The sequence below is a fragment of the Podarcis cretensis genome (genome assembly GCF_951804945.1).
Source record: "Podarcis cretensis genome assembly, chromosome: 1".
Classification (NCBI taxonomy): domain Eukaryota; kingdom Metazoa; phylum Chordata; class Lepidosauria; order Squamata; family Lacertidae; genus Podarcis; species Podarcis cretensis.
In genome coordinates this window covers 102,663,255-102,688,079 of record NC_137170.1, presented here as the reverse complement: position 1 = coordinate 102,688,079, position 24,825 = coordinate 102,663,255, and the positions used below count along the sequence as shown (strand labels likewise).

Sequence of the window (24,825 nt, the reverse complement as noted above, 5' to 3'; positions counted from 1 at the left end):
TTATTTTTAAGTTGAATGACTTTACTGACTTGGTGGCTTGGGATGGATTTGGCAATTCAGTTTCATACAGAGATGGAGGACTTAGTTCATCCCTGGTGTAATTCAATCAAACTCAAAGTGATGAAATCCTTTGCATACATTTGATGACAAGTTCACAGAAATGTTTTGAGGAGACTTCAATGGAGTTACATTGGGGAAGAATTTGATCCTTTCTGGGATTTCCCCCTGCTAATTTTAAATGTCTTATGGTTGTATTCATAATTTGAGGCTATTCTTTAGAAATAAATGTGCCATATGTATATCAATCTCAAAATTAGGACAAGTCACAGAGCAAAAAAGAACACAGAACACCTAACTAAAATACCAGAAAGAAAATAGCAACAATAATAATATAAGACTCTTCTACAATATTTTGCATATAAAAGTAAATGTTAAGTTAAAAACAAAAACAGTTTTCGGAATATAAAATTTTATACATGATTACAAATGCCTAGAAGAACGAATGTCTCAGTAGTCAACACTCCTCATTTACTAAGGCCATCAGAAGCCTTGGAAAAAAGTAACTCTTTACCTGGCACCAAAAAGATGTCAGCATAGTTGCCAGGTGGACCTCACTGCAGAGATTATGCCACAGATGGGAAGCCACAACTGAAAAGGCCCTCTCTCTTGTCATCACCCTACAAGCCTTTCTAAGATCTAAGTCTGGACGGATTCATATTGGGAGAGGAGTTCCAGAAGATATTGGGGTCCTGAACTATTAATGTTTATAGCTCAATATGCTCTCTTTTTAAAGGTGAAATGACCATGGACATTTTTCAGAACCTCAGTATTAACACATTTCTAATACGTACACACATTTTATATAACAATCTGGAATATATGACAATCTGGAAGGCATACAACACATCAACAGCATTAAAACTTTTGGGTGGGTTTGTTCATTTGTCTTGCTCCATGCCAATATGCCTTTTCCCAGCGGTGCTGGGGTTCATAGAACGCAGCAAAGTACTGGGCAAGGGTTTGCCCAGTATCTTGTCTGTGTGATGGGCTCATGGGAAAGAGCTGTCCCATGAGCCCTTGCAAGGGGATGGGGAAAACCAACATAAGGCTGCTTCCCCTGGAGCTCAGGGCCATTCTGCCTGGAGAGCTTCCTACCCACCCTCGGGTTAGAACCTTCCCTGAGCAGTTTTGGGTCTCTGGTTGACACAGCCAGGATTTTTTTCCTCAACCTGATTGGTACTTGGTTGGGTTTTCTCCACCATTCCCTCAGTGAAATTATGGCCTTCCTTTGTTAGATGGAATAAGGCTGTTTTTTGAGGGCGGAAATGGCATTGGGCAGGATCAACATAGTATGGGGAGCCCACATAAGGGGTCTGAGGAGAAGACTGACCATGGCACCCCAAGCTTGGTGTTGGGGTACCTACCTAGTAGGTATCTGCACCCTGGTTGCCCAGTAAGACCTTGCTTGTTTGGCTTGCAGCCAGGCAAGGTTCAACAATGGATGACCCCAATAGAATGGATTTGGGGCAGTCCAAACACGGCAGACCCATTCCACCGACATGGGGTTTGTGGAATGTTAAAGTGATCTTGGCCCCAGTGCCATGCCAACCCTTGCCTGCTGCTGTCAATAAGGATTTAGCCTGATTTTATCCCATCACCATTGTACAGTCTGTTTATTGGCTGCTCTCATGAGTCAAATAATGCACCTTTCTGGGTAATCTAATGTTGGCTTTTGTACCTATTGCATAATTTTAGACTTATTTTTGTAGTATTGCAGAGAATCATTAAATTGTTAACGTGAATCAGTGCACATTTCTTACTATTACTGTACTCTTTCTCTTCCTGTGGCATCATTCCCAAGTGTCTTTGTTTTTCTTCTATTTCATTTTCTTATTCCATATCTCTTTAGACTTGTAGGCCTTCTCTTTTTTATGTCTAATATTTTAGCATAAATTTTTAGCATAAATTTAGTGTCACATTATAATTCCTCACTCCTTTTGTTGTCTCTCTCCCCCCCCACCCCCAATTCTTTTACTGTCTTATTTTCTTTTACAGCATGACTGTTGCTCTTCCCCTTCTCTCTTCCACCCCATATTTTGGTTGTTTGCAGTATCTCTGTACACTTCTCTTCTGCAAAATGCCACTCTTCATTCTCTGCCACTAATGTACCACGGCTTCTAAAATCCATTGTATTGTCATTTCAGACAGATAAGTACTAAACAAAACATTACCAGGGTGAAGGAATCACTTACCATGATTGACAACAAATCGCAACTTCTGTATCGTTGCCAGATTGCCGCTGACTCTGTATATTCCATCAACATCCAGACCTGAAAAAGGAAAACATATTTCATATTGGCTTGTGCGAGTATTATACTTAAGATGTCTGTCAAGAAAATATAAATGTCCCAAACTATAGAGAAAATTTTACTTCAGTGAACTATTTGATAAACATTCTGTTGATGAAACAGAGTTCTTGTTCTATTTGCCTTTCAAGGTGAAAAGTCCCCCCCTTTTCTAAATCAGTATTTGCCTGAAGGTGAGTGGATTACTGATATACACATAGCTCCCATTTCTATGAAAACTTCCACATTCAAATAAACAGAAGGGAAGCTCTTTCTATTAGGGTTGCCATATTTCAAACAGTGAAAATCCGGACAGAAAAGCTGTTGAGCTTTATGGACAAAATAACTTTTTTAAAAAGCCGTTTTGGAGTTATTTTCATGTAAAAACGGTTGCCATACATCCGGAATACAGCACTTGGAAACAGTGTCCAGGCAGGAATCACTGAAATGTCCAGGAAAATCCCATAATCCCATGTTGGAAGTCTAGCTTTTGGCAGATTTCCATAAAAATAGCTCAAAAATGTTTTGTTTTGGTTTTTCTTTTGCAAAAAATGCGCTCAACAATTTTTGGCAAAATGAGTAAACCCCCCAATCATGTGTGGAATTTCATCTCCACTGAATGATGGAGTTAGAGAAGCTCTTTGTACAGATTCCACCACAGCTGCAGCTCTGCGCTGGGATTTTGCTGTGCAATTTATGGCAAACTTTAAGGGCTATACAGAAACAATACTCCTGTATCTCTTAGGTACATTAAGAAATCAGGAGCAGGCAAATGATCATGTGATCCTTCCCTACAATCTCTTCCCAGAGGAAACTTCCTCAGTTGAACTATGATCAGTCAGGGGATACACCAGTAAGCACTGACTTTAACTATGTTGAATGCTAACCAGGTTCTAAATCAAAACTCATCAGCCAGCTTTTTACTTGGTTCCAATCCTAGTTAAACAGGGAACTTCTTTAACTTTAACCTCGGTAAAGCTCAACGCTGTGCCAATGCATTCTTTAATTTCACTCAAATTATAAAGTGGCAATTTGCTTTGGGGAGGGAAGAGATTTCATTTACAGTACATACATGGCCCAAAACTAAACTCCTCAGATTATTGACTGCAGAGTGGTCTAACTAATTTGACTGGATCTATTCTAGACAATGTGGTTAAATGAATGCATCTGGATACATTCAGTATTGCTAAGGGTTAATGGAAGTCTAAAATTAGCAGCTCTCCATAAACCTTTGGTACTGTTAATAAATTGAATATGAGAAACTATACTAATCTGAAGGATAGTGTATCTTGAAGAGCAATCTTGAAGACATGAGTGAAAGTCCAGCCAATTAGCATTTTATTTGGACACTCCACAATATGGCAGACTGAGGAAAATGTTGAGAGTACTATACACCAATTACAGTGCACACATGCCATAGACTTTCTTCTTTAAATACTTTGAAAGTCAAGCCAAACCAAACCAATATAAATTGGTGGATTTGGACATCCTTTTTATGACCACATTATCCCAGCTGGATTAGAAACTACTTATTTTGGAAATACATTTAGGCCAAGTGCGTGTGTGTATGTGTGTGTGCATTAAAAAAAAAAGATGTTCTGCCTTTAACACTATTCTGTTCTGAGCTTCTGAACAGTTTTCAAAGAAAACAACTTCAACTTCTAAGAGCACCTTTATCAAGAACAAAAACATCCTCATTCTACTGTCAGTATTTCTTCATGGTAGGTTTCAAATGCTTGTCGGGGTAGTGGAGAGAGCAGGAGAGAGAGATAAAACAAATGTATTTTCAAAGGTTTTTAACATTTTATTTGGGGATAGCATTAACTTTTAGTGGCAAAGAACATTCTGGAATAACGCATATTCACTGCAATAAAATCTGACTCCTACTTTAGTATATGCTGACCGTCTTATGTTTCAAAATGGTGTTTATCATTGAGACAGATCATTGGCTTCCCCCAAGAGAATATCAATATTTCTCCCTCCCTGTTCTGTTTTAAGGAGCTTAGAATAGGATGGACACAAAACCAGGAATCGTAATACAAACGGTGTTCAGAAACTCAGTGAAGGAAAATGCAGCTGTTGTAGCTCATTCCCACCATAAATCTTATAAGCTTTCCGGCTTATATCAAGGATAGGAATTAATTTTCTTTTCTTTTCAGAATGTGTGTGTGTAAAACAATTTCTTTTAAAAATGTTGTTGGGTTTGGGTCACAGTTTTCACACCTTATAGATTTAAACATTTCCACTTTAATCGAGACACTTCTGCTGAAACACTTCTACATGCCTCATGTGGAACCCATGCCTGCTGCAGTAGATTATGGGTTATATTGCAGGAAGTGTAATATAAATTAACAAGTGTTATGATGAAGGAAGAACATAACATTCTACTAAGCCCATTGGGCCTCCTCCCGCTGTGCACATGACATCACATGTGTACGATGACGCGCGCACACTCCCCGTTGGGCAGAACCCACTGTGTGTGCCAGCAGGGAACACATTGGTGAAGCAACGTCCCATAGGATTCAACCTTCCTGCTCTCTGCAGTGCAGTTGGGGGGGGGGGAGCAGATGAAGCACCTCCTTCCCATACCTCCTCCTGACCACATAGGGTTTTAGAAGCTCTAATTAAACAGCAGTGTCACCCCATGATTGATTCAGGACTGGATCTGGGTCAGGTGTTCCCCAGGTCTGGTCAGGGCCCTGGATCAAGTGGGAGGACTCAGCAGTTTTTACTTTCTGAAAATTCCTGAGCGTTGCCGTGTACTTTCAGCTAGTAAGAATATAGAGTTGTTACAGACCCTATTCCTTTTAAATAAGGCTGTCCCTAATCTTGTAGCTTGAATAGCTATATTTTGATCCTCAGTGTACAGATAAGTCACATAATTCTCTTTGATCCTCTTCACACTGCTTGATGTCTGAATGTTTGCTTAGCTATCAGTGAACAAGGAATAAGGACGACCATCCAGAAAGTAGAATTTAAACAGTACACTGCTCATCAGCATGCAGACTTACACTTAAAATATACAAATCAACTTTGCCTAGGTCTTAATTTAACTTCTGCTATGTACCACTGTTTCCGCAAAGCGAGTTTTCAGTTGAATCAAAAAGAACATTAGCAATAGTGGTGTCAGCAAGACTTCTATTGAAGGTTTATTGTGACAAACTACAAAACATACACTTTGAAGCTTTTTAAAAAATGTTAGATTGTTCCATGAAAGTGCCATCATTCTTGAGGCGTTTTCACTATAAATGAGCAGTTGCCCCTGATAAATATATGTGCTATGTTTTATAGTTAGGGGAGTTTGTTTCTTGGGTTTTTATTTCTCTTCTCTACCCCCGCTCCCCAATTTTTGTAGCCAAACAAAATGACCTCATTGTTTCCCACTCTATTTTCTTTTAAACATTAGCTGGGATGATTGAGATTCAGGAATGTGGGAAAATGGATTCCCAAGCCATGTCTATCCCTTCTAATTCTGAGCTGTAATTTTTGGCTTGGCTTGAATCACAGTCATCACATTTCAGTATGAATCTCACTGTAAAGTGATCTTTCTCAAACATTTCTTTCACTCATCTTGGGATCAGAAACAAAGCAATCCTACTCTTTCAACAAAACCTTTAAAATTTTCTTTCTTTCTTTTTTAGCAAAAGGAGACAAAAAAGCAACCCGAATTTCCTTTAGGATATGTAGAGGTGTGTGCATGTTTTTAAAAAGGAAACATCCACAGTTTGATTACAAATCTTGTCATCTGTATGTCAGATGTTATAGCGAATTTATCTGCTTTGTCTGAGGTCCACACAGCAGAAAAATTGGATGATTCAAATGAACACACTGCTGAAGACAAGTTCTATGGTGTTACAAAAAAGACAAGATTCTTTTAAAAAAAATGTACTGTTATTAATGAAAAATATTTATCACCTAATTTATTTCCATTTTCTTTTTAAATTACCAAGTGTTATGACGAAGGAAGGACATAACATTCTACTGAGCCTAAACAAAAAGTATAAATGATAGCAATTTGATAGAGCAGGAATGGCAATTTGAATTTAAGACAATTTTTTGTTTTTCTTTTACTTTATAGTGTATATTAACATAACAAGGATCCAGGCTTAATCCCTTTTGAGATAATGCTTTAATGGCAAAATTATGTCCTCAAGACACTAACAAATCATTGAACACTTTGGTACGAAGCTAGTATGTCCTTGCATGGCCAAGTCCACCGTAATCTAACAAAAAACAAGTATGCGTCTATGGTTCCACTTTAGGATGTATAAAGACAGAAGTGCAGATTCTTCAACATTATAGAATTGGTCAATGTGCTCCATGTACATCAGCCCACTGAGCTATTTTGCAAACAGTCAAAAAGACATGAGAAACACAACCACTGTGATGCCTACGAACACAACTAGTCGACAATACCAACCATGCCCATGAAAATAGGAACACCCTTGCTTATTTGTAACACACCAAGGACCTGCAGCCCGCTTCCGTTATTACCAATGGAATGGAGAGCTTTTCAACCACCAAACTGCTCTTAGAAGCACAGCTAAGGAGGTACAAGCCCATAGCTTTGGGGCAAGACAGTGCATGCAGCCAGTCTTCACATGCACAAAGCCAGCAGTTGCAGATTTCCTGGGCTGCCTGCTTGGGTTGGCAGGCTTTCAAGCCACCCGTCCATTTGAATTCTGGCTGGGCTGAGTAGGTGGGGCTGGTGAGCAGACCAGAGAGGAGCAGGCTTCACTCCAGTCCGCCCCCAGCCTATAAAGGCTAGCTGCACCCAACCCTAGGGGCTGTAGTTGGCCAAATAACATCCCTCTCTTCCCACCTGATTCAGTAATGCTATGGGTTTTGTATGTTAACCTTTTCCTTCCTAGGGCACTGCATTTATTGGCTTTGCTGTGGTTCTATAATGGTTGCTGTTTTCGAAGCTTGGAAGGAATTTGCCTGCAAACAGATTGGCCCCGCTTGCAGGTTTTGCCTTCCCCATGGCAATAGTCACAGCTTTGGCAGTCAAGGCAATGGGTGGAACCCTTTTAGTCTAACATTATGTGGGGGGTAAAGTGGTGCACCACCCACATCTTTGAACAGTGCAGTAACTGGACCCCATTAGAGGAGTCTAGTCAGAAGTCTGTCCAAAAGCCAAGGCATGTGGCAGGGGGGCCATAGTAGCTTGGGAAGGCCATCCATGTAGACCTGTGTCTCATGGAGGACCTATTAATCCTAGGCTTGACCCTGTCATGTGTCAGCCCTCCACTAGGGGGCTGAGAGGGATGATATACACCCAATGTCTAAGCCAAATCAAACCTACATCTGGAATCAAAGCTGTGACCATTTTTTTAAATCTCAGAATGTTGCCCTGTCCAGTTTGTTTATCTTCATATCTCAGGCCTTGCTCCCCGGGGAGGAGTCACTGTGAGTGGGTGCATGTGGGGGTTTTTTTTTACTTTTAGTTTTGGCTTTCAGCAAATCTTGCAACAAACAATACAGTTTTGTAAAAACCAGTGCAATGAACTCTTTGCTGTTTTCTGCCACACAATGTCTAATTGTACTCTTGCAAAGCTTAGCTTGGACTCAGCTCTAGCAAGAAGTGTGGCTTTAATCTCATATCTTAGTTCTTGCAGAAAGTTTTCCTCTTCGTTGACAATATGATTATTTAGAAATCCTCAGTGAAGAAAGTAATACTGCTCAGTTGCTAAGCCAAAAGATAGCAACAAACTGAAGCAGTGGGCAAGATTCAGAGCGACTGGGATACCAATCAATTTTAACAGTGGCAATCTAATTTCCAAAGAGGTAATGTTGACAGGTCTACAGTGAGGTCACTGAGTGTGTTGTAGTAACATCTGGCCTTCCACTGAAAAACTAACTGTTAGCCATTGTAGATCCTAGGAGGGGGGAAATGATTAACCTCTACAGAGGCCTTTCTGAATGATACTCAAGAGTCTCTAGAGTGTATTATAATAATCCATTGCTGAAGTTACAAACAGCATGGGTAAAAATAGTTAAATCATTGAGGGTTTTTAAAAAAAATCTAAATTTCTGACCACACACAGATTGAAACCAGGCATACCTCAGACAGGAGTGAGATATAACCACTAGCTGGGGATTTGTTGTGTGCCAGCTGAGAGGAGCTAAATACCTTTGACAGTGAAAAGGACATGTTAAGGTTCCTTCAGTTCCAGTTGTGCCTGTTTCCCTATGAAAATCACACAGCTCAGCAGTAAAGCACAGCTGACTGATATTTATTGCAAAAAGCAGGAGAATAAATCTCTCCTCTTACTTCTTCTGTCACAGATTAATGCCCTGAAAGAGTTAAGCAACATTTAAAAATGCCAGATTATATCTCTCATGGAGGAATATTTTCCATGTATGTGTCTCTGTAATCCATTTACCTCTTTACAGATCCTCAAGCCCACCAGAGTGTTGCCGAGGTCCACATGATACCCCTGAGTGCTGCGTTTTGTACTTGGATCTCTGATTTAACTGGAAGAAGTTTGAAAACACATGTAGCTTGACAACTCCCTGCTGGCTACACAATTGAAGGAGAGTGCAAACCATTCTAGTAAAAGCCAGCTGTAACATATTCTCATTTGTATGGCTTAAGAGCTGCATCTTCCAGACAGTAGTACACAAAGAGGGCATTTTCAATGAACGCCAGAATTCTCCATGAGAACCTCCCTAGTTCTCTTAGAATGGCAATGATGCCCACCTGAGAGGTGCCAGAACTGAGTTCCTGTGAGTCCCCCCTGAAAAAAAGCCCTGGAAGAAGTGAAGGGACAGTTTTATGGAGTCCCAATAACGTGGTTTGCACATCATGCTAAGCCAGGCTATAGCTTAGTGGAACTTCAGATAGCATACCTTTAAGGTTAATGTGTGTATTCAAATGCATACATACAAAAGGATACTCAAATAGGAAGCTGAAGCCAGTCTATTGGTGTTTTAGGATAATTTTCATATAAATGGAAATTTGAAAGAGGTGATTAAAGTACAATACATGTAAATCAGCAGTGATTTTGCACATAAGCCCCTGCTTCCCAAAACTAATTTGAAAACCCTGTGAGTTAAATAGAACAGGGCACAGTCTTTGAAACTGCTCTAGCTATTGGATGAAGGAGTTGTAGGTTTTTGTTCCTATTGCAATGAGCTTCCTGAAAACATTGGCTGCTTGGTATCATGATGTGATAATGTGCAATAGTTACACTGCTAATGCAAAGGACCTAATAAAAGATGATGTGATCTGCTATTAGGAATGACTGGATGTGAAGAGGGAGGACTTTTGAGGCAGTGATTCTGAGATAAATGTTTCATCCACCATGTCTCAACATCCACAGAAATACACTTAGTTGGCACCAAGGAAAAAGATTGTTAGTGGCTACACCCAAATGCTGGAACTCCTTGATGTGGGAGACCCACCTCACCATCTCTGTAGGAGGGTCAAACTTATTTTGGAGATTTTAGGTCATGAATGACCGGCTTTTTAGGTGGTATTAATTGCTATGACTAAATGATTGTTTTATTGTGTTAGTATTTAAAAAATCTACTTTCCCTGCTGTTTTGAAATTTTATGGCTGCTTTGATATATTTATTGTTGTCAGACTTTTAGAAATTGTTAAGATACTGTCTAAACATGTGTTGTTATCTGCCTTTGGCTTGCTGAGGTATAAATGGTTTAAATGAACATGTTATATGAATGGCAGGGGATGAGTGCTTTGCCTTTGTTAATGAGGTTATGTGAATAGTTCGTGTGACTACGTTGTGAACAGTAAGGAGTACAGACAAAAAAAAGTAGCTGTTGATGAATATTTGTGGGTATCCACTTCTGTATCTGAAACACACTTGATAATCCAGTGTTAAAGCAAAAAAATGGATCACATACCAATTGAGAAATATATAGACATACGTGTAAGGTTTTGAAAGAACATTTCAGCTGCCAAATTATGTGCCAAAGCATAGCTCGAAGCAATAACAAAAGTTAGAGAACCCTGAAATAATTTGTGCTGGGAGAATTTTTGTTCTAGTGGCTTCTCTGGGCAGCTCTTTAGGAAACACGTTTCTTTCAACTTTGAGTCATTTCAGAGCAAGCTTATTTTCCACTGAGGTCAATGGGACTAAGATGTCTATGTACAAGCCAACATTCACAAACACATACTGTTCAGTTTCAAAGTTTTTGCATCTTAAGTATATAGAAGTCTTAGATTCCGATTTGCTACTCTTTTCTCAATTGCGTTGACAATTATCCAAGTTAATGTAAAGGCTTCTGCAGTGCAAAAATGACACATAAGCTTCCTCTTACTATACCATGCAAGTCTCCTCAGAGGCGCCACTGCAGCCCCAATGCTAGTAGAATGTATAATGAAGGTCTATTATGTTATAGAACATCTTATCAGTTTAAAGAAACCCCCTTCAAACAACATCAACAGAAGTAATAAGAGACACAAATTGTATCTTTCTCTTCTGTGTCATTTTGGTGTGATTTTATTTCACCAGTGAAAGAAACAGAATATCTGTATAACAAAGAGTAGGCAAAGCTACATACAGATTTCTCATTCCAGCATCAAATGAGGCTTGTGGATGAATCCTGGAGTGCTTGGTTATATGTGACCCAATGATGTGGCTGTGGTCATACATATTTCATCAGACTATTTCTAGACTGCACATGTGGTTGCCACTAAAGGTTATATGCACATGGAAGTGGGTGAATGAGTCTGGTGGGGATTTATAATGGGTAGGTAGATGTGGATGATACCATGGACCTCTGTTCTTGCCATCCATAGAGTACACAACCCTAGAAATATTTATTGTATACTCCAGAAATTGCCTTGAAACTTAACTCATGAGTAGGGGTAGACCAATCTATCAATTTTCGTTTCACATTTTTCCATTTTTAAATTCAGTTCCCCACATTAGATACTTGCAATTTTCCTCATTAAATTATAGTCATCTCTGTATGCAGTTTTGACTAATATACATGATTTTGCAAGAAAGTTCTCCATACAAAATGCATTTATTGGTGTTATATTCACTGCATTTATATGCATTTTAATACACATTCCCCCCCCCCCGACACACACCTGCATTTTTGTACTCGTTGGAGAACTGCACCACAAAATTCAGTACAAATTTGCAGGGCAAGTTCAGTTCACTTTGCATATTGGTTCAATGAATGTGGATTAGGCCGTTTATCATCAAAATGAATTTCTTGCCCATCCCTACCTGTGAGACCCAGCACTTTGCTGCTACAGGGATAAAGTTAAAACGAACAAATGAAACCCGTCCATGGAAGACAGATTTTGGTAGGTGGAGAACCTGCTACACTGTCTTCCTTTATAGCTGCTCTCCTTAATTAACGGGCTTGCCACAAGAGCATCAAGTCCAGATGTCAAAATTACACAACAGCAATATTATTACGCACAGATCCCACTAACCAAACACAATGCATACTCAGTAAACTGTTTGGAAGATGCACAACAGGTCGACAATTTCCACTGATTCCTATGGGATAATTTCTAATGCATTCCTGACCATGGTATTTGGGCCCAAAATGATGGGGGCGGGGAGAGAACCTTCTGAAACCTTGCAAAAGGCAACAGGCAAAAAAAAAATGCTCTTATTTGTCTGATCTCTCCCCCTCACCATGCCTCCTGGTGAAACAGCTGTCATGGACCAGCAAAACCCAAAAAGTAAGGCTTGTTTAAGGCTGTTTGTTTACAATACCACACACAGACTTTTTTTTTGTATAACAAATGTTTGGACAGTGGGACCTGTGTGTACTTATTGAATTTATATCCCAACCTTCCTTCCAAAGGAGCCCAGGGTGGCAAACACATCCATAATTAAAACACAAAACAACTAAAGCAGTTAAAATATTCTATAAAAAAATCACAATTAAAAGCAATTTCAACTTAAACCATTATTTCATCCAGTACTCTCATGGCTGCCAGCCACCCAATGCCTGGAGAAACAGGAATGTTTTGCAATTTGCATTGAAAGTTAATAATGAAGGAAGCTGACACACCCCACTAGGGAGGGCATTCCGCAAACGGGAAACAACCACTGAAAAGGCCATGGGACCACAGCGCTACTGTTAATCCTGGGAGAAAGGATTTTATTGGTGCCAATGGAAGATTCCCTGCTGAGATAAACAACAGCTTGTGGGGAGCAATTTTGGGAGGGACTGGTGCTCAGGGGGAGGGGTTAACCCACAGATCATGGCCCCCATCTTGTTCAGGGCTCCCTGCTGCTATTATTGCTAAAAGAAAAAAAACAATAGATGTGTTAAATTGAATCTCATCTTTAATGTCACATCTGTTTGAGGCAGAATTAAATGAATTTTGTGAGCAATCTTGAACAATTATCACAACATGGCACAAGGCCTATATCATTTTTACCTGTAACAACTTAGGTTCCATGTTATGCTGCTGGTTAACACAAAGTATTTTTTTAACTCTGCTGTTGGCTCTCTCTCACTGGACGGTGTGCAAAGCCCAGCGTTTTTAATCTAGATGCCCAGCCGATTCTTTTGTTAATTACCTACACATGGATCAGTTCTATTTTCCACTCCCAGAGTTGCAGTTACAGATAGGTAGCCGTGTTGGTCTGCCATAGTCAAAACAAAATAAAAAAATTCCTTCCAGTAGCACCTTAAAGACCAACTAAGTTAGTTCTTGGTATGAGCTTTCGTGTGCATGCACACTTCAGATACTCCCAGAGTTGGGTTAGATTCTGCTCATGAACCATAAGCTAGTAACTTCAGAGTATTAACCAGTAAATGGTTTTAGCCTTAGTTTTTCAAGGAAACATTTATACATAAGTAGATGTATGCTGTGAGATTCACAATGTACTGTAAGAACAGAAGGGGGCACACATTGTGGCTGTTTGTAACTGGTATTGCAAACAATATTTGTCTCTTTTTGAATATTGCGTATTTAATCTAAATGGTTACCAACAGGCTTATTTTAAATGTGAAAGAAAGAAAGACCAGTGGAGTTAAACGCCTCCCTTCTGCAATGCCAGCAAAGCACTGGAGTGTTCCCAGGTAATGAACTTAGTCCTGTCACAGCAAATGTTACTGTGCTGAACAGGCAGTAACCACTTGTTTTTACTGGCAAGGCTTAGCATATTAATGCTTTCTTTTACTAGCATGGGATACATTTCTCTGGAACGAATTAGTCAATGAGGCAGGTATCAGGTAACTATGACAAAGATGGCAACTGCCTCAACGGCTTTTCCTGTAGTCCTCTTATTATTATTTTCTTAACATAGCTTACATTCTACTCTTCATAAATTTCAAATTATACCTCCATAATATGTTGTTTTCCTCTTTCCTTTTCTGTTTCCCCTCTAATTTGTACATTACGCCCTTCTTGACGTTTCCTCCTGATGCTTCTTGATTTTTTTAAAAAAACTGATGCAGAGTGTGGCTTTTTCACAGACACAGAGGCCCCAGAGAAAATATCCCTCTGAGCCAATTGTAACTTGGACCTTGCACAAAACTATTAGCTGGCGTTTGCTCTGAGAAAGGTGGCTATAGCGGGATTAAATGAGTCAGAAGACATAACTCCTAGAGAAATCACTGCCAAGACATTTGCACTGCATTCATTTGCTCCTAATTTCTACTCAGAAGTTGCAAAGATCTTTTTATATCACAAACTTCCAAGTCAAAATTGCTTGGAATGTGCTTAGCCAATTCTCGTTTGTATTCATCAGAGCAATAAAGTCAATGGCTGATAAGAAATATATTTCTCTCTCCCCCCCCCCATGTTCCTTGAAAAAGTGAGCTATCTACTGAATAGCTGAAGGTCTTTCTAAAATAGCATGCATTTTCTATCATTTTTGTTTTGCTCCTCTTTCTTTTACACACATATAAAAACAAGGAGCAGAAATCTTCTTGGAACAAGACAGAATCATAAAAGACTTCAAGGATCTCATCAAAAGCTAAACAGTACAAAATGCACATTTTTCATGAAGTATTAGCTTTTAGTGCATGCCTGGATCCAAGTATAATAGATTATCCCAAAGTGGGAAAGAATGTATGCTACAAAATTAGCAGAACTAAGAGCTCAGATCATCTCACAAAGCAACATGATCTCTAGACTTTCAGGGCACTGTTCTAGAAGGTAACTGGAAACACTATATAAAGTTGAAGGCATGGGAAAAGAAACAAATGTTAGTGAAAGTGTTGCTAAAAAGCAATAGTAAAAGATAAGAAGTTAGCAAATTAACTTGTAAAAAGCCCCATATCTGTATATATTTCAAATTTATGGATAAAGTCATGTGTTTAGAATGAAAAGGGGGGTGTGGAGGAGAAAATGTTCCAAAAATAAGCAGAGAGTGGTAGCTCACACAATGCACCATGCCCTTCTTGAGAACAATCTCTTAGAGACACAGTAAACTATTCAGACACTGGAAATAAAGGAGTGCAATCAGGGATGGTACTGCTGGAACAGAAGTGATGGGGATGGCACCACTAGCACTGGGATTCTAAGCTGAAGATTTCAGCCTTTCGGTCATTATTTTATTCCCCTCAAATAACACGTGGTTGCTAGATTATTATTTTTTCTAGGTGAGCAATCCTGAACATGGACTCTCGTATTTGTCTTCTAGCCCATATATTTAAATTAATTGAAAACATAGGTGCCTACCATTCTGTAAACAATATTACTTTAATGTAAAATATTTCACTTTACAGTTGAATTGCTTTTTGGGCTGTGGCACCACACTGCCACAAACAGGCTCTGGAAATAGTGCAATAAAACGAACAAAAATTGAGACATCGTGACACCTGTTGTAATATGGATGCCTAACACTACTGACGCTTGGAAAGCAAGTAGCGGCTACCATTTTAAGTGACATTAACAGTTTCTGTTGTCTAGTAACTGATATCGTAAAAAAAAGTATGAAAAGCTAGCCAGTGACAGCAGTTCCACACATTAGTGTAATCAAATGATATCTACAGTCATCACAAGATAGCGTGTCAAGCCACTGTGAAGGAGACAGAGAACTTATAGGTTAAAGTACCTGGAAGACAGGAAGTCTGAGGAGTCTTTTATAGGATCAGAGCAAAAAAAAAAAAAAAAAAATACTTGCCTTAGGGCAGCACTAAATTTATAAGAGGCATTGAATTATGTGGAAAGCAGTGTAAAATATGATTTACTGAAAAATCTTCAGACAGCTAGAAAATTTGTCATTTTTATATATATATATTTTGGCAATATCTTCCTTTCTTCCACTCTTTCATGATTTAAAGGTGACATTACTACACTAGCTTTAGTTTCCAGTTTATGGAAAGGACACTTTTGTAAATTAGACACCTAGTCCTCTCAGGGACATATTAAAGGACTGTGACATAATTTATCCTGCTGATGTAAGACTCCTAGTCTATATAGAAAAATGCAGCCTCACCTCCACCAACCTTACACCTGAAATCTATCACAGTACTGCATGGTCATTTTGTTCCTCATACTATTTCTGACATTTCTCCATAAAGCCATTTCTCTCCTAGATCAAGTGATATGTTACAGAATTCACTGGGGAATTTCAAAAAGATCCCTAGGTACAAATCAGGGACAGAGTTCTTTGGTGGAAAGGTTTCAAATCACAACAATATAACATAATATGGATGGACAGCATAATTTGTCTGGAGTCCTCTACAGCATAATCAGATTAAGGCTCCAATCATACATAACTCAATTTACCTTGGAGTAAGCCCCACTGTATTCAGAAGTACTGACTCGAGTAGACATTCTTAGGATTGGACAGTTCAACTGTTAATCCAGTCATGTTGAAACTTCATTAATATGTTCTTTTTCATCTTCTCATATGACCACTTTGTTTAAGAATTATCTATAATCTGCTGGGGGAAAGGGCCGTATCTTTTCCTTTGGATATTTATAGTGGAGGTATGCTGCATTTTAAAAACCTGATGGCTTGGGCCTCCGACGTTTGCTTCTGCAAAAGCAATTTCTCCCACTTCCACCATCAGATACCCACTTTCCCCAGTGCCCTTGGAAAATCTGCTCTGGAGAGCCGACAGGGCCTCTGGGATTGGGGGAAGAGTGCAGGATGAAGTGATAGTTGGCAAAAGTAATCTCTCCCTTTATATCAACAGGGTCCTCTGCTCAAACAAAAACTTTCCATGGACGTAAGACGACCTTCTGGTTGCAGAATGCCAAGTTTGGATCCATGTCAATTTATTTATTTACGATGCATTTTATAATCAGATAAATGTTTGTACCTTGTACTTTCAGAGACAGTTTGTGTTAAAAGTAAAAAGAGAATGTTGAAAATGATTAAATAACTGCTAATTAAAATTTGTCATGCCAAAGAATAGTGATGAGGGTTTCTTGGAAATGGTGAGTCTCACCATTAGCAGGTCTTCCTGTTGACACACACTATTGACAGCATCGCTGCCCATGAGACAGATCTTTTGACACCACTGCTTCATACGATGGAAGTGCAGCATTTGAGAATATAATACAAGTCTTTTAGCATCAGGCTTTCAGAATTGTGGTGATGTTATGCTAGACGTTCTGAGACTGAGACTCAGGATGAAGACAGACACTGACTTTTGAAAGAGGTGAAAGTGGTTTGCAAGTGGCTTCACTTTCCCTGCTGCATACACATATTTCTTTGTACAATTGTCACAGCTGGTCAGACAGATTCTGCAAGTTTATGAAACAATACTGCAAAACCTATTTACCAGGAGTGACTGTACATATCACAAGCAGCAACACCTTTTTCAAACCGCCTTCAATTCTCTTATACACTATCGTCTGTTCCCAGCCTAAAAGACACAAAAGTTAAGCACTCCAAATCGCCTATAACATTTTTTTTGGGTGGGGTGGGGGGTGAGATGGAAGAAGAAACTGAGATTTAATTTTTCTCATGTTTAAAGGTGATACAAAAGAATACTTATATAAGCTCCCATCTTCTGCTCTGTATGACGTGATTAGTTCAGAGCACAGTAGATAACATATTAGACTACCGCCACAGGAGATAACAAAAGGAAATACTTAAGGTACCATAATAATCTTAGCCCCCTTTTTTCCAGGTCACTGTAATCTACCCAAAGATAACTAATTGCACAAAGTAAACATTCCTCTCCAACCACAAAAGGAACCCATTACACAAACATATAATTCACAGTCATTTTTAGTGGGCTGTAAACAGTTTGGAATGAGCATAAAATGGGACAAAAATCAAAGTGAGCATTTTGAAATGAAAAAGGGTTTGCTACAAAAGGTCAGTCCCTCTGCTTGGCAAACTATGCAGAAAAGCCTGGGAAAATGTTGAACACACAAGCAGTAAGGGGATTTTAAAGCCAACAGCCTCCTTGTTTCTTTAAACAGACATCGGAACCTATAACTGGATGCTGTCAAACAAATGACAGCAAAAAAATAGAACAGCTGCTAAGAAGGAAAGTTGAGAGATAAAAGTTTTTAAAGCTAGGGACCTTCTCTGAAGTGGACTAAAGGTCTTTCTTAAATCTTTATACAGCATTACAGATCTCAGGGTGACTTTCTGGCACGGAGTCAAATATGCAATTTTGTATATAATTCCTGCCATAGCATCTTGTGCTTGAGAAAGGAAATCAGCAGTGTAGCAATGTCCAATGATTAATAAATCTTTCATGCCTGCAAACATAGACAGCAAAGATTTGGGAATAGAAGACAACATGGAGTGTCATTAGCTTTCATTAGAGGGATCCCAAGTTAAATGAAATGGTATCATTCCTTTGCACCAGTCTAAACCAGATCAACAAAAATAATTTGTATGGGACCACAAAGACTGTGCAGAGCAATAAGTATGTTTATTTAGAAGAAAGTCCTACTGAGTTGAAATTATAGAATTGTAGCCTTCTGCTACTAAAGCATTCAGTGTGATAATCTGCCACATTAGGCAGCACTTTATTTCCAAAATATGACATGTCTGGAGGCAAGCATCCGCATAAGCAAAGTCTACATGGAAATCTCCATGTTCAGAGGCAATGGATACCAGTCATTGGAAATCAACACCAAGAGAGAGTTACTGCCTTTCAGCCCTGCTTGTGGGACTGCAAAGGCACCTGATTGGTCACTGCATAATTATATGGCCCCTACATGGCTCACAGCTGAATTCAATTAACAGTGAATTAACATGGAAAAAATATAAATATAAATATTTGAATTTACCAGTTCACACTCTGAGCCACTACACTACACCAACTTTATTGACCTATAGCGACAAGGCTGCATTGCAATACTATGAAGCATGTGCAGAATTACTTTTCTGCACTCTTTTTAGTAGCCCATGAATATTTGACTTCCATGGGATCATAAACCATGCCAATACTAAGAGAGTCTGTGTACTGGTCCAGTAAACGCTTCCGCTGCGCAACCAGCAACAGTTCTCTTTGCAGAGCATTAATTAAGTCCAGTGCAGAGATTCTTGTTGCAGTACAAGCTTCAGAGTCTCAGCAGCAAAGAAATAACGACACAGGGAAGCCTGTCTTTCCAAAGACAGGTTTATTGCAGAAAGATAACAGAAACACCTCCGGAGCTTTCAGACATTTTGCTTCACGCCCCCACAGGCAGAGAAAACAAACACTCTTTATATACTGAGCAACTTAACAACTTAACGAGCTTGACTACTTAAAGTCACATGACATTGCTAACTTGCCAGCGTCTTAGGTTTCACACCCTAACAAATACAGCATTCCTGATCCCTTGGAAGTCTACATACATCACAATCTATGTGCATAGACTTCCCATTTGCAGATGTCTGTGCTCTATGTATGGACATGTAAGGTGGTGCCAGGGAAACCATGTGATGTTGCTGGGAAAGCCATCAGGTACTCATGCCCTCTTGTGCTCATGACACCCCTTTTGTGTGATGAATTCATAAAAAGGTAAAGGTAAAGGTACCCCTGCCCGTACGGGCCAGTCTTGACAGACTCTGGGGTTGTGCGCCCATCTCACTTAAGAGGCCAGGGGCCAGCGCTGTCCGGAGACACTTCCGGGTCACGTGGCCAGCGTGACATCGCTGCTCTGGCCAGAGCCAGAGCCAGAGCCGCACACAGAAACGCCGTTTACCTTCCCGCTGGTAAGCGGTCCCTATTTATCTACTTGCACCCGGAGGTGCTTTCGAACTGCTAGGTTGGCAGGCGCTGGGACCGAGCAGCGGGAGCGCACCCCGCCGCAGGGATTCGAACCGCCAACCTTTCGATCGGCAAGCCCTAGGCGCTGAGGCTTTAACCCACAGCGCCACCTGCGTCCCTGTGATGAATTCATAGAGGGGCCTAAATACTTAAAAGTACAAGTAATCCAGGTCGTGAGGGATAACTGGAAGACCATTACAGCAGATTACTGAAATGAAACCGTGAGAATGCAGATATGTTTATTGACCAGACTGGTTTGAAATTACTGACTAATAAATTTTAAGTCCTTTACCTAATTTTGTTTTATTATGCCCCATATGACATTTGGCTTATATTACACAAATAGAAATATGTTGTCATCTCAATAGTATGCGGCCACAGCGGACAGACAATTCATTATCATCCTTAGCTCTTGACGTAACACTTTCCCTGTATAAGTTATAGCTGCATCCGGAACACAGAGCATGTCATGCTAGATTGGACACTGGTTTAGCCGAATAAACTTGCAAAAGCCAGACCCACAAACACGTTGAGCCAAATTATTGGAATTTAAACTGATTCAATGCCATTGAATGTTATGCCTGAGGCATTCTGTTGCTTGCTCACATGATAGCATTTGATATATAAACAATGCCCCCCCCCCGATCACTGAGTGTTACAAGAACCTCCACAAAGCGATAGCCGAATTACCCCATTCAACTGTTAAATGGAAACAAATGCACAAACAAAAACTGGCATGACTGCCTTGAAATACGTTTAAATTATTTGGCCCTCCTCATTCTAAGGTTAGATTTCTAAGGGAGGCTCTTCATAAAAATAATGCTTCAGCTTAAATTAAATGTGTTGAAGTTTCTGAGTATAGTTAGGGTTTGTAGATGTGGCAGAGATGTGTACAGATTCTGCGTGGAGCATTTAGGCCTTCTCACTAAGACTATGGAAGTAAACATACAGTTTTCATTAAATGTGCCTTTTCCATAATTGGTACATAAGTATTTCCCATGACTCTGCAGTTGAATAACTTGGCTGAAGGCAGATCTGGCCATTAGGAGGAGGGCTTCAAATCTGTTGAGTCCCAGCCATGCAGGGAGACTTGGCACCTCCACATGCTGCTTCCTAATACCAACCCGAGTCTAAAATGTCATCAGAAGCTTTCATAAACATTGGATTTAGCTTCACATAAATTACTGCCGTCCTGTGCTAGTTTATGCCAGAATTTAGGGAAAACAACGCACTGAGTCAACAGAATGGAAATGAATGCAAAGGAATCATAATCCAAGTCCATGCTGATAGAAAATTGTATATGAACTCCAAAGTCATAAATACAGTGATAAAATGTGGTGGTTGTTTTCTAAATCACATGCCACTGAGATTGGTTAATATTTACACCTCTACTAGCTTAAGCCATATGTTGTTTACAGGTTACAGTTAGTAAACGCAAGGAAGCACAGAAATCAAAGCATGATCATGCACTTCTGCAGAACCTCTGCTGGGCAGGTTTAGCAAAAATATGCTTTCCTATGCCTTCTTATACCACCAGAATTATAATCATACCAAGGATGGGAGGTTGGGTGGGAATCTGATCACTTTGCATTTTAACATGAACTTTCTTAATTCATACTTCCTGAGCCAATAAGCAAACCAAAGCACAGTTATCCTTTGAATTTCACACTTTTCTGGATTTTGTGATGCATTTCTCCAACTAAAAAGTGCACACAAAAGGGCATGTATTAGTGAAAGTAACATACAAAAATGGCATTACACGTTGAAGAAGAAGAAGAGTTTGGATTTGATATCCCGCCTTTCACTCCTTTTAAGGAGTTTCAAAGCGGCTAACATTCTCCTTTCCCTTCCTCCCCCACAACAAACACTCTGTGAGGTGAGTGGGACTGAGGGACTTCAAAGAAGTGTGACTGGCCCAAGGTCACCCAGCAGCTGTATGTGGAGGAGCGGAGACGCGAACCCGGTTCCCCAGATTACAAGACTACCGCTCATAACCACTACACCACACTGGCTCCAACGAAAATGTCATTTCTAAAATTACTTTTAAAAAGTGTACATTAGGGTAAATTGCAAAAAATGCACATATTGCGAGAAAGGCAAATGAAAATGTATAATGAAATGCTGTGTGCACTTTTTAAAGAAAATCATGTAAGATTTGGGGGAACTGAACTTAAGGTTGAGAAAGCTTGCAATAACCTTGAAAGGCAGCCTACCATTTTCTCCATGTTTTCTTTGTACAATGTAAAGATTAGAGATGAAGCCATAGCTCAATGGTAATGTATATACTTTGCATAAAAAGCTTCCAGGTTCCATTACCAGCATCTCGGAATATCTCAGTTAGCAGGGTTACATAAAACTACTGCCAGTCATTGTAGACAATTCTGGGCAAGATGGACAAATAGCTCATTGTAAGGTCTCCATATGCATGAAGGACAAAGGTAATTACATGTCCTTAAATAAAATACTATTGACAAATAACTTTGTTCCCATCCAACCACTTTTCTCACACAGAACTGCAAGCACCTCTAAATAGATTGTTTTAATAGTTTAATCCACAAAGCAGTTATTCTGAAATATGTGGAATTTAATTTGCCTAACATGACATCACATGCCCTCCAAACCTAAGGCAGTATTCCAGCAGCTAATTCTTTATGAGTATAAGCAACAAGTCATTAATGAGTGACGTGAAAGTGACGTGGAAGTGGGGCACTAGTATCTTAAGAACTCCAAAATAGGTGACAGTATTTTTTAATATTTGGCACAGTATGAAACAAAGACATAAGCCTATTCTGAAAATTGTGAAATCGCATGTGATTTCCTACATTTAAATAATTGGCAGCCACATTTTCTTTCCATATTCTGCTTCTCTTTAGCTATTCACACCTACAAGGGACACTAGGACAAAGATGGGGGGCCTGTAGTCCTTCAAATGTTCCTAAACTACATCTTTCATCATCTCTGATCATGCTGGCTGAGGTCAATAGGAACTCAAGTCCAACAACCTGTGGATGACCATAGTGTCCTCATCCCTAGTTTAAGCATTCCAACCAACTACTACCAAAGCCTCTTTTTTCAGTGGTTAGATATGCAGAAATCAATAGGTGAAGCTGTTAATGGCATGAGGTTAAACAATCACTTGCTAATTGCCATGGATCAAAATGCTCATAAAAGGACAACTCCAGCAGCCAGTTCATAAACATCAAATCTTAAAGAAATCTTTCTTCAAATACATAGCCTCCAAAAGCTACACTACTGATAATTCTTTTGATATCCTGGTAATGTTAATTTCCCTAGAGTTGTATCCAACAAAATTATCCTATTCATGCAAGGACTTCCACTTGTACAACAGGCCCACCATATACCCCTTCCAATCTGCTCTGGAGGGTTGAGGGAGCCCCCAGAATAGAAGGCATGGGAGGAGAATAGGGCAAGAAGTTCCACTGCACAAGTGGAAGTCTTAAGCTTCACTGATACAGCCTCTAATACTTTTCTTTCGTACATGTAAAAGATGGATTTCCAGGTTAAATGGTACACCAATTACTGCATCTGTCATAAACATGCCAGATACTTATTAGATTTAAGGAGTATTTTACTTTGAGATTAAGCTTATGGATGCTTTGTTGGTGTGATTCTATTGATTTCAGAGTCTCAGTACAGACTGTATGTCCTTATTTCAAAAACACACGGGTACATGTGATTATCCTGAAAATGTTAAACATTTACAGATGATGCAAACAAATCCTTGCAGTTCTCTACAATTTAATTTTTTTAAGGGGGGAAAAACCCCATCTGCTGTTGAAAATCACTTGGAAAGGAAAGGCTGAAGAATATATGGTTGCAGAAAGAAGGAGGAAAGAAAGGAACGAAAGTTTCATTGTAGCAGGTAAATAATATGGGTTTGAGCTGTGCCAGTAATCAAGAACAAATATACCCAAATTACAATAGGCCTACTATAGTGACTTACAGCAACAGATAGTTTTGTGGCACCTTGAAAACTAGCAAATTAATTACGGCATAAGATTTTGTGGATTGCAGTTCACTTCATCAGAAAGTTAAAAAGTTTTTAAGGTACCACAGTTCTGTTTTTATAGCAACAGTGGACTAACATGGCTACTTCTGTGGAAATTATTACTAGTAGCATATATTTTGTAGGACTGGAGCAATGCTGGGGACCCCTCAGGGAAAAAAAGATGCCATTGCATCTCCGCTGTGAGAAAGACATGGAAACTAAATGATAGAAAGAAAGATGGAATGTTATGCAGCTACAGTTGTACCAAAGCATAATTTTTAACTCTTGTGCATCCCCAATGAGCAAGCTGGAGATATTAAATTAGAGTCTAAGTTGTAAATACAGCTTATGGAATGGGGGAAAGAAGGTTGATTGTCAAACTACCCACCTCGATCTTCAACAGCTTTGATGCATGTCTTTACAAACTTAGGGACTGTTGCGCCATCAAGTTCACACACTTTGTGCAAAGGGGAACCAAAAACTTGATCTAGTAAAGACAAAGACAAAGATTAAAATAGTAGCATAGGCCGTAACACAAAATAAGCTCTCCTGATGTAAGTAAAGAGGTTGTTAGCGGAAAAGTGGTAAAGTTTATTTTGCCATTTAAGTAGTCTTTATGAAAATTTAGCTCAACAGAAATCAGACAAGGGAACAGCATACTATCATTTCCATCATTTTACTTGTCCTGGATCATGGCATCTTTGTTTTTGCTCAATATAGGGAATGCATAAGGACCTAATCCAATGCATCTTAGTTGTATGAAAATAACACTGAAATCAATGGCACACCCCATTAGGTTGGTGTACTGTAGCAGAGCCATAGAGCCGCCGCCCTCCTGATGGTACCCTCACTGTAGCTTTTGTTGCTGGCACTGGCATGGCCAGGGCTGCATGGATGCTAGGGTGGAAGTGCCAGGTTGTGATTGCGGCCCCAATGTCACCAATGCCCCAGCACCACCCAGGAAACTCTCGAAACCGTTGGTGGGTTTTGTCCCACTAGACCAGCCACTACGGAATGTTATATATTACCTCTAGGATGAGAGATAGAATGCCTCTAGATACCAGCATTTTCAGTGATGACTGCCTGTGGAATGTTCTCCCCAGGCAAAGATGTCCCTGTTCACCAAAGCATTTGGCTCATTGTCAGTTATGGGACTCAGCTATACAGGTGCATTTAAAACACACTTAAAACGTTATATTTGCATTATACAAATGTGACCCTTAGATGGCGATGGTGAGCTTATGGCAAATTCAATATATTTTTCAAAACGTTTTTTTAAAAAACATTTTCACAGCATTTTTGTAAGTGTCTCAATTCCATCATGGAATTGAGTATTCCAAACC

General features: G+C 39.6%; 1 protein-coding gene across 12 annotated transcripts in view; it reads right to left on the bottom strand.

Annotated features, from left to right (window-relative positions):
• Positions 1-24,825, bottom strand: part of ARHGAP15 (Rho GTPase activating protein 15) — a 386,745-nt gene that overhangs the window by 130,253 nt on the left and 231,667 nt on the right. For all 12 annotated transcript variants that reach the window (XM_079994046.1, XM_079994052.1, XM_079994048.1 and 9 more), the window contains 2 exons: positions 23,871-23,969; positions 2,253-2,330 (listed from right to left, as the gene is read on the bottom strand). In XM_079994046.1, coding sequence (XP_079850172.1) covers positions 2,253-2,330; positions 23,871-23,969 — 177 coding nt within the window. The remainder of the gene's footprint in view (positions 1-2,252; positions 2,331-23,870; positions 23,970-24,825) is intronic.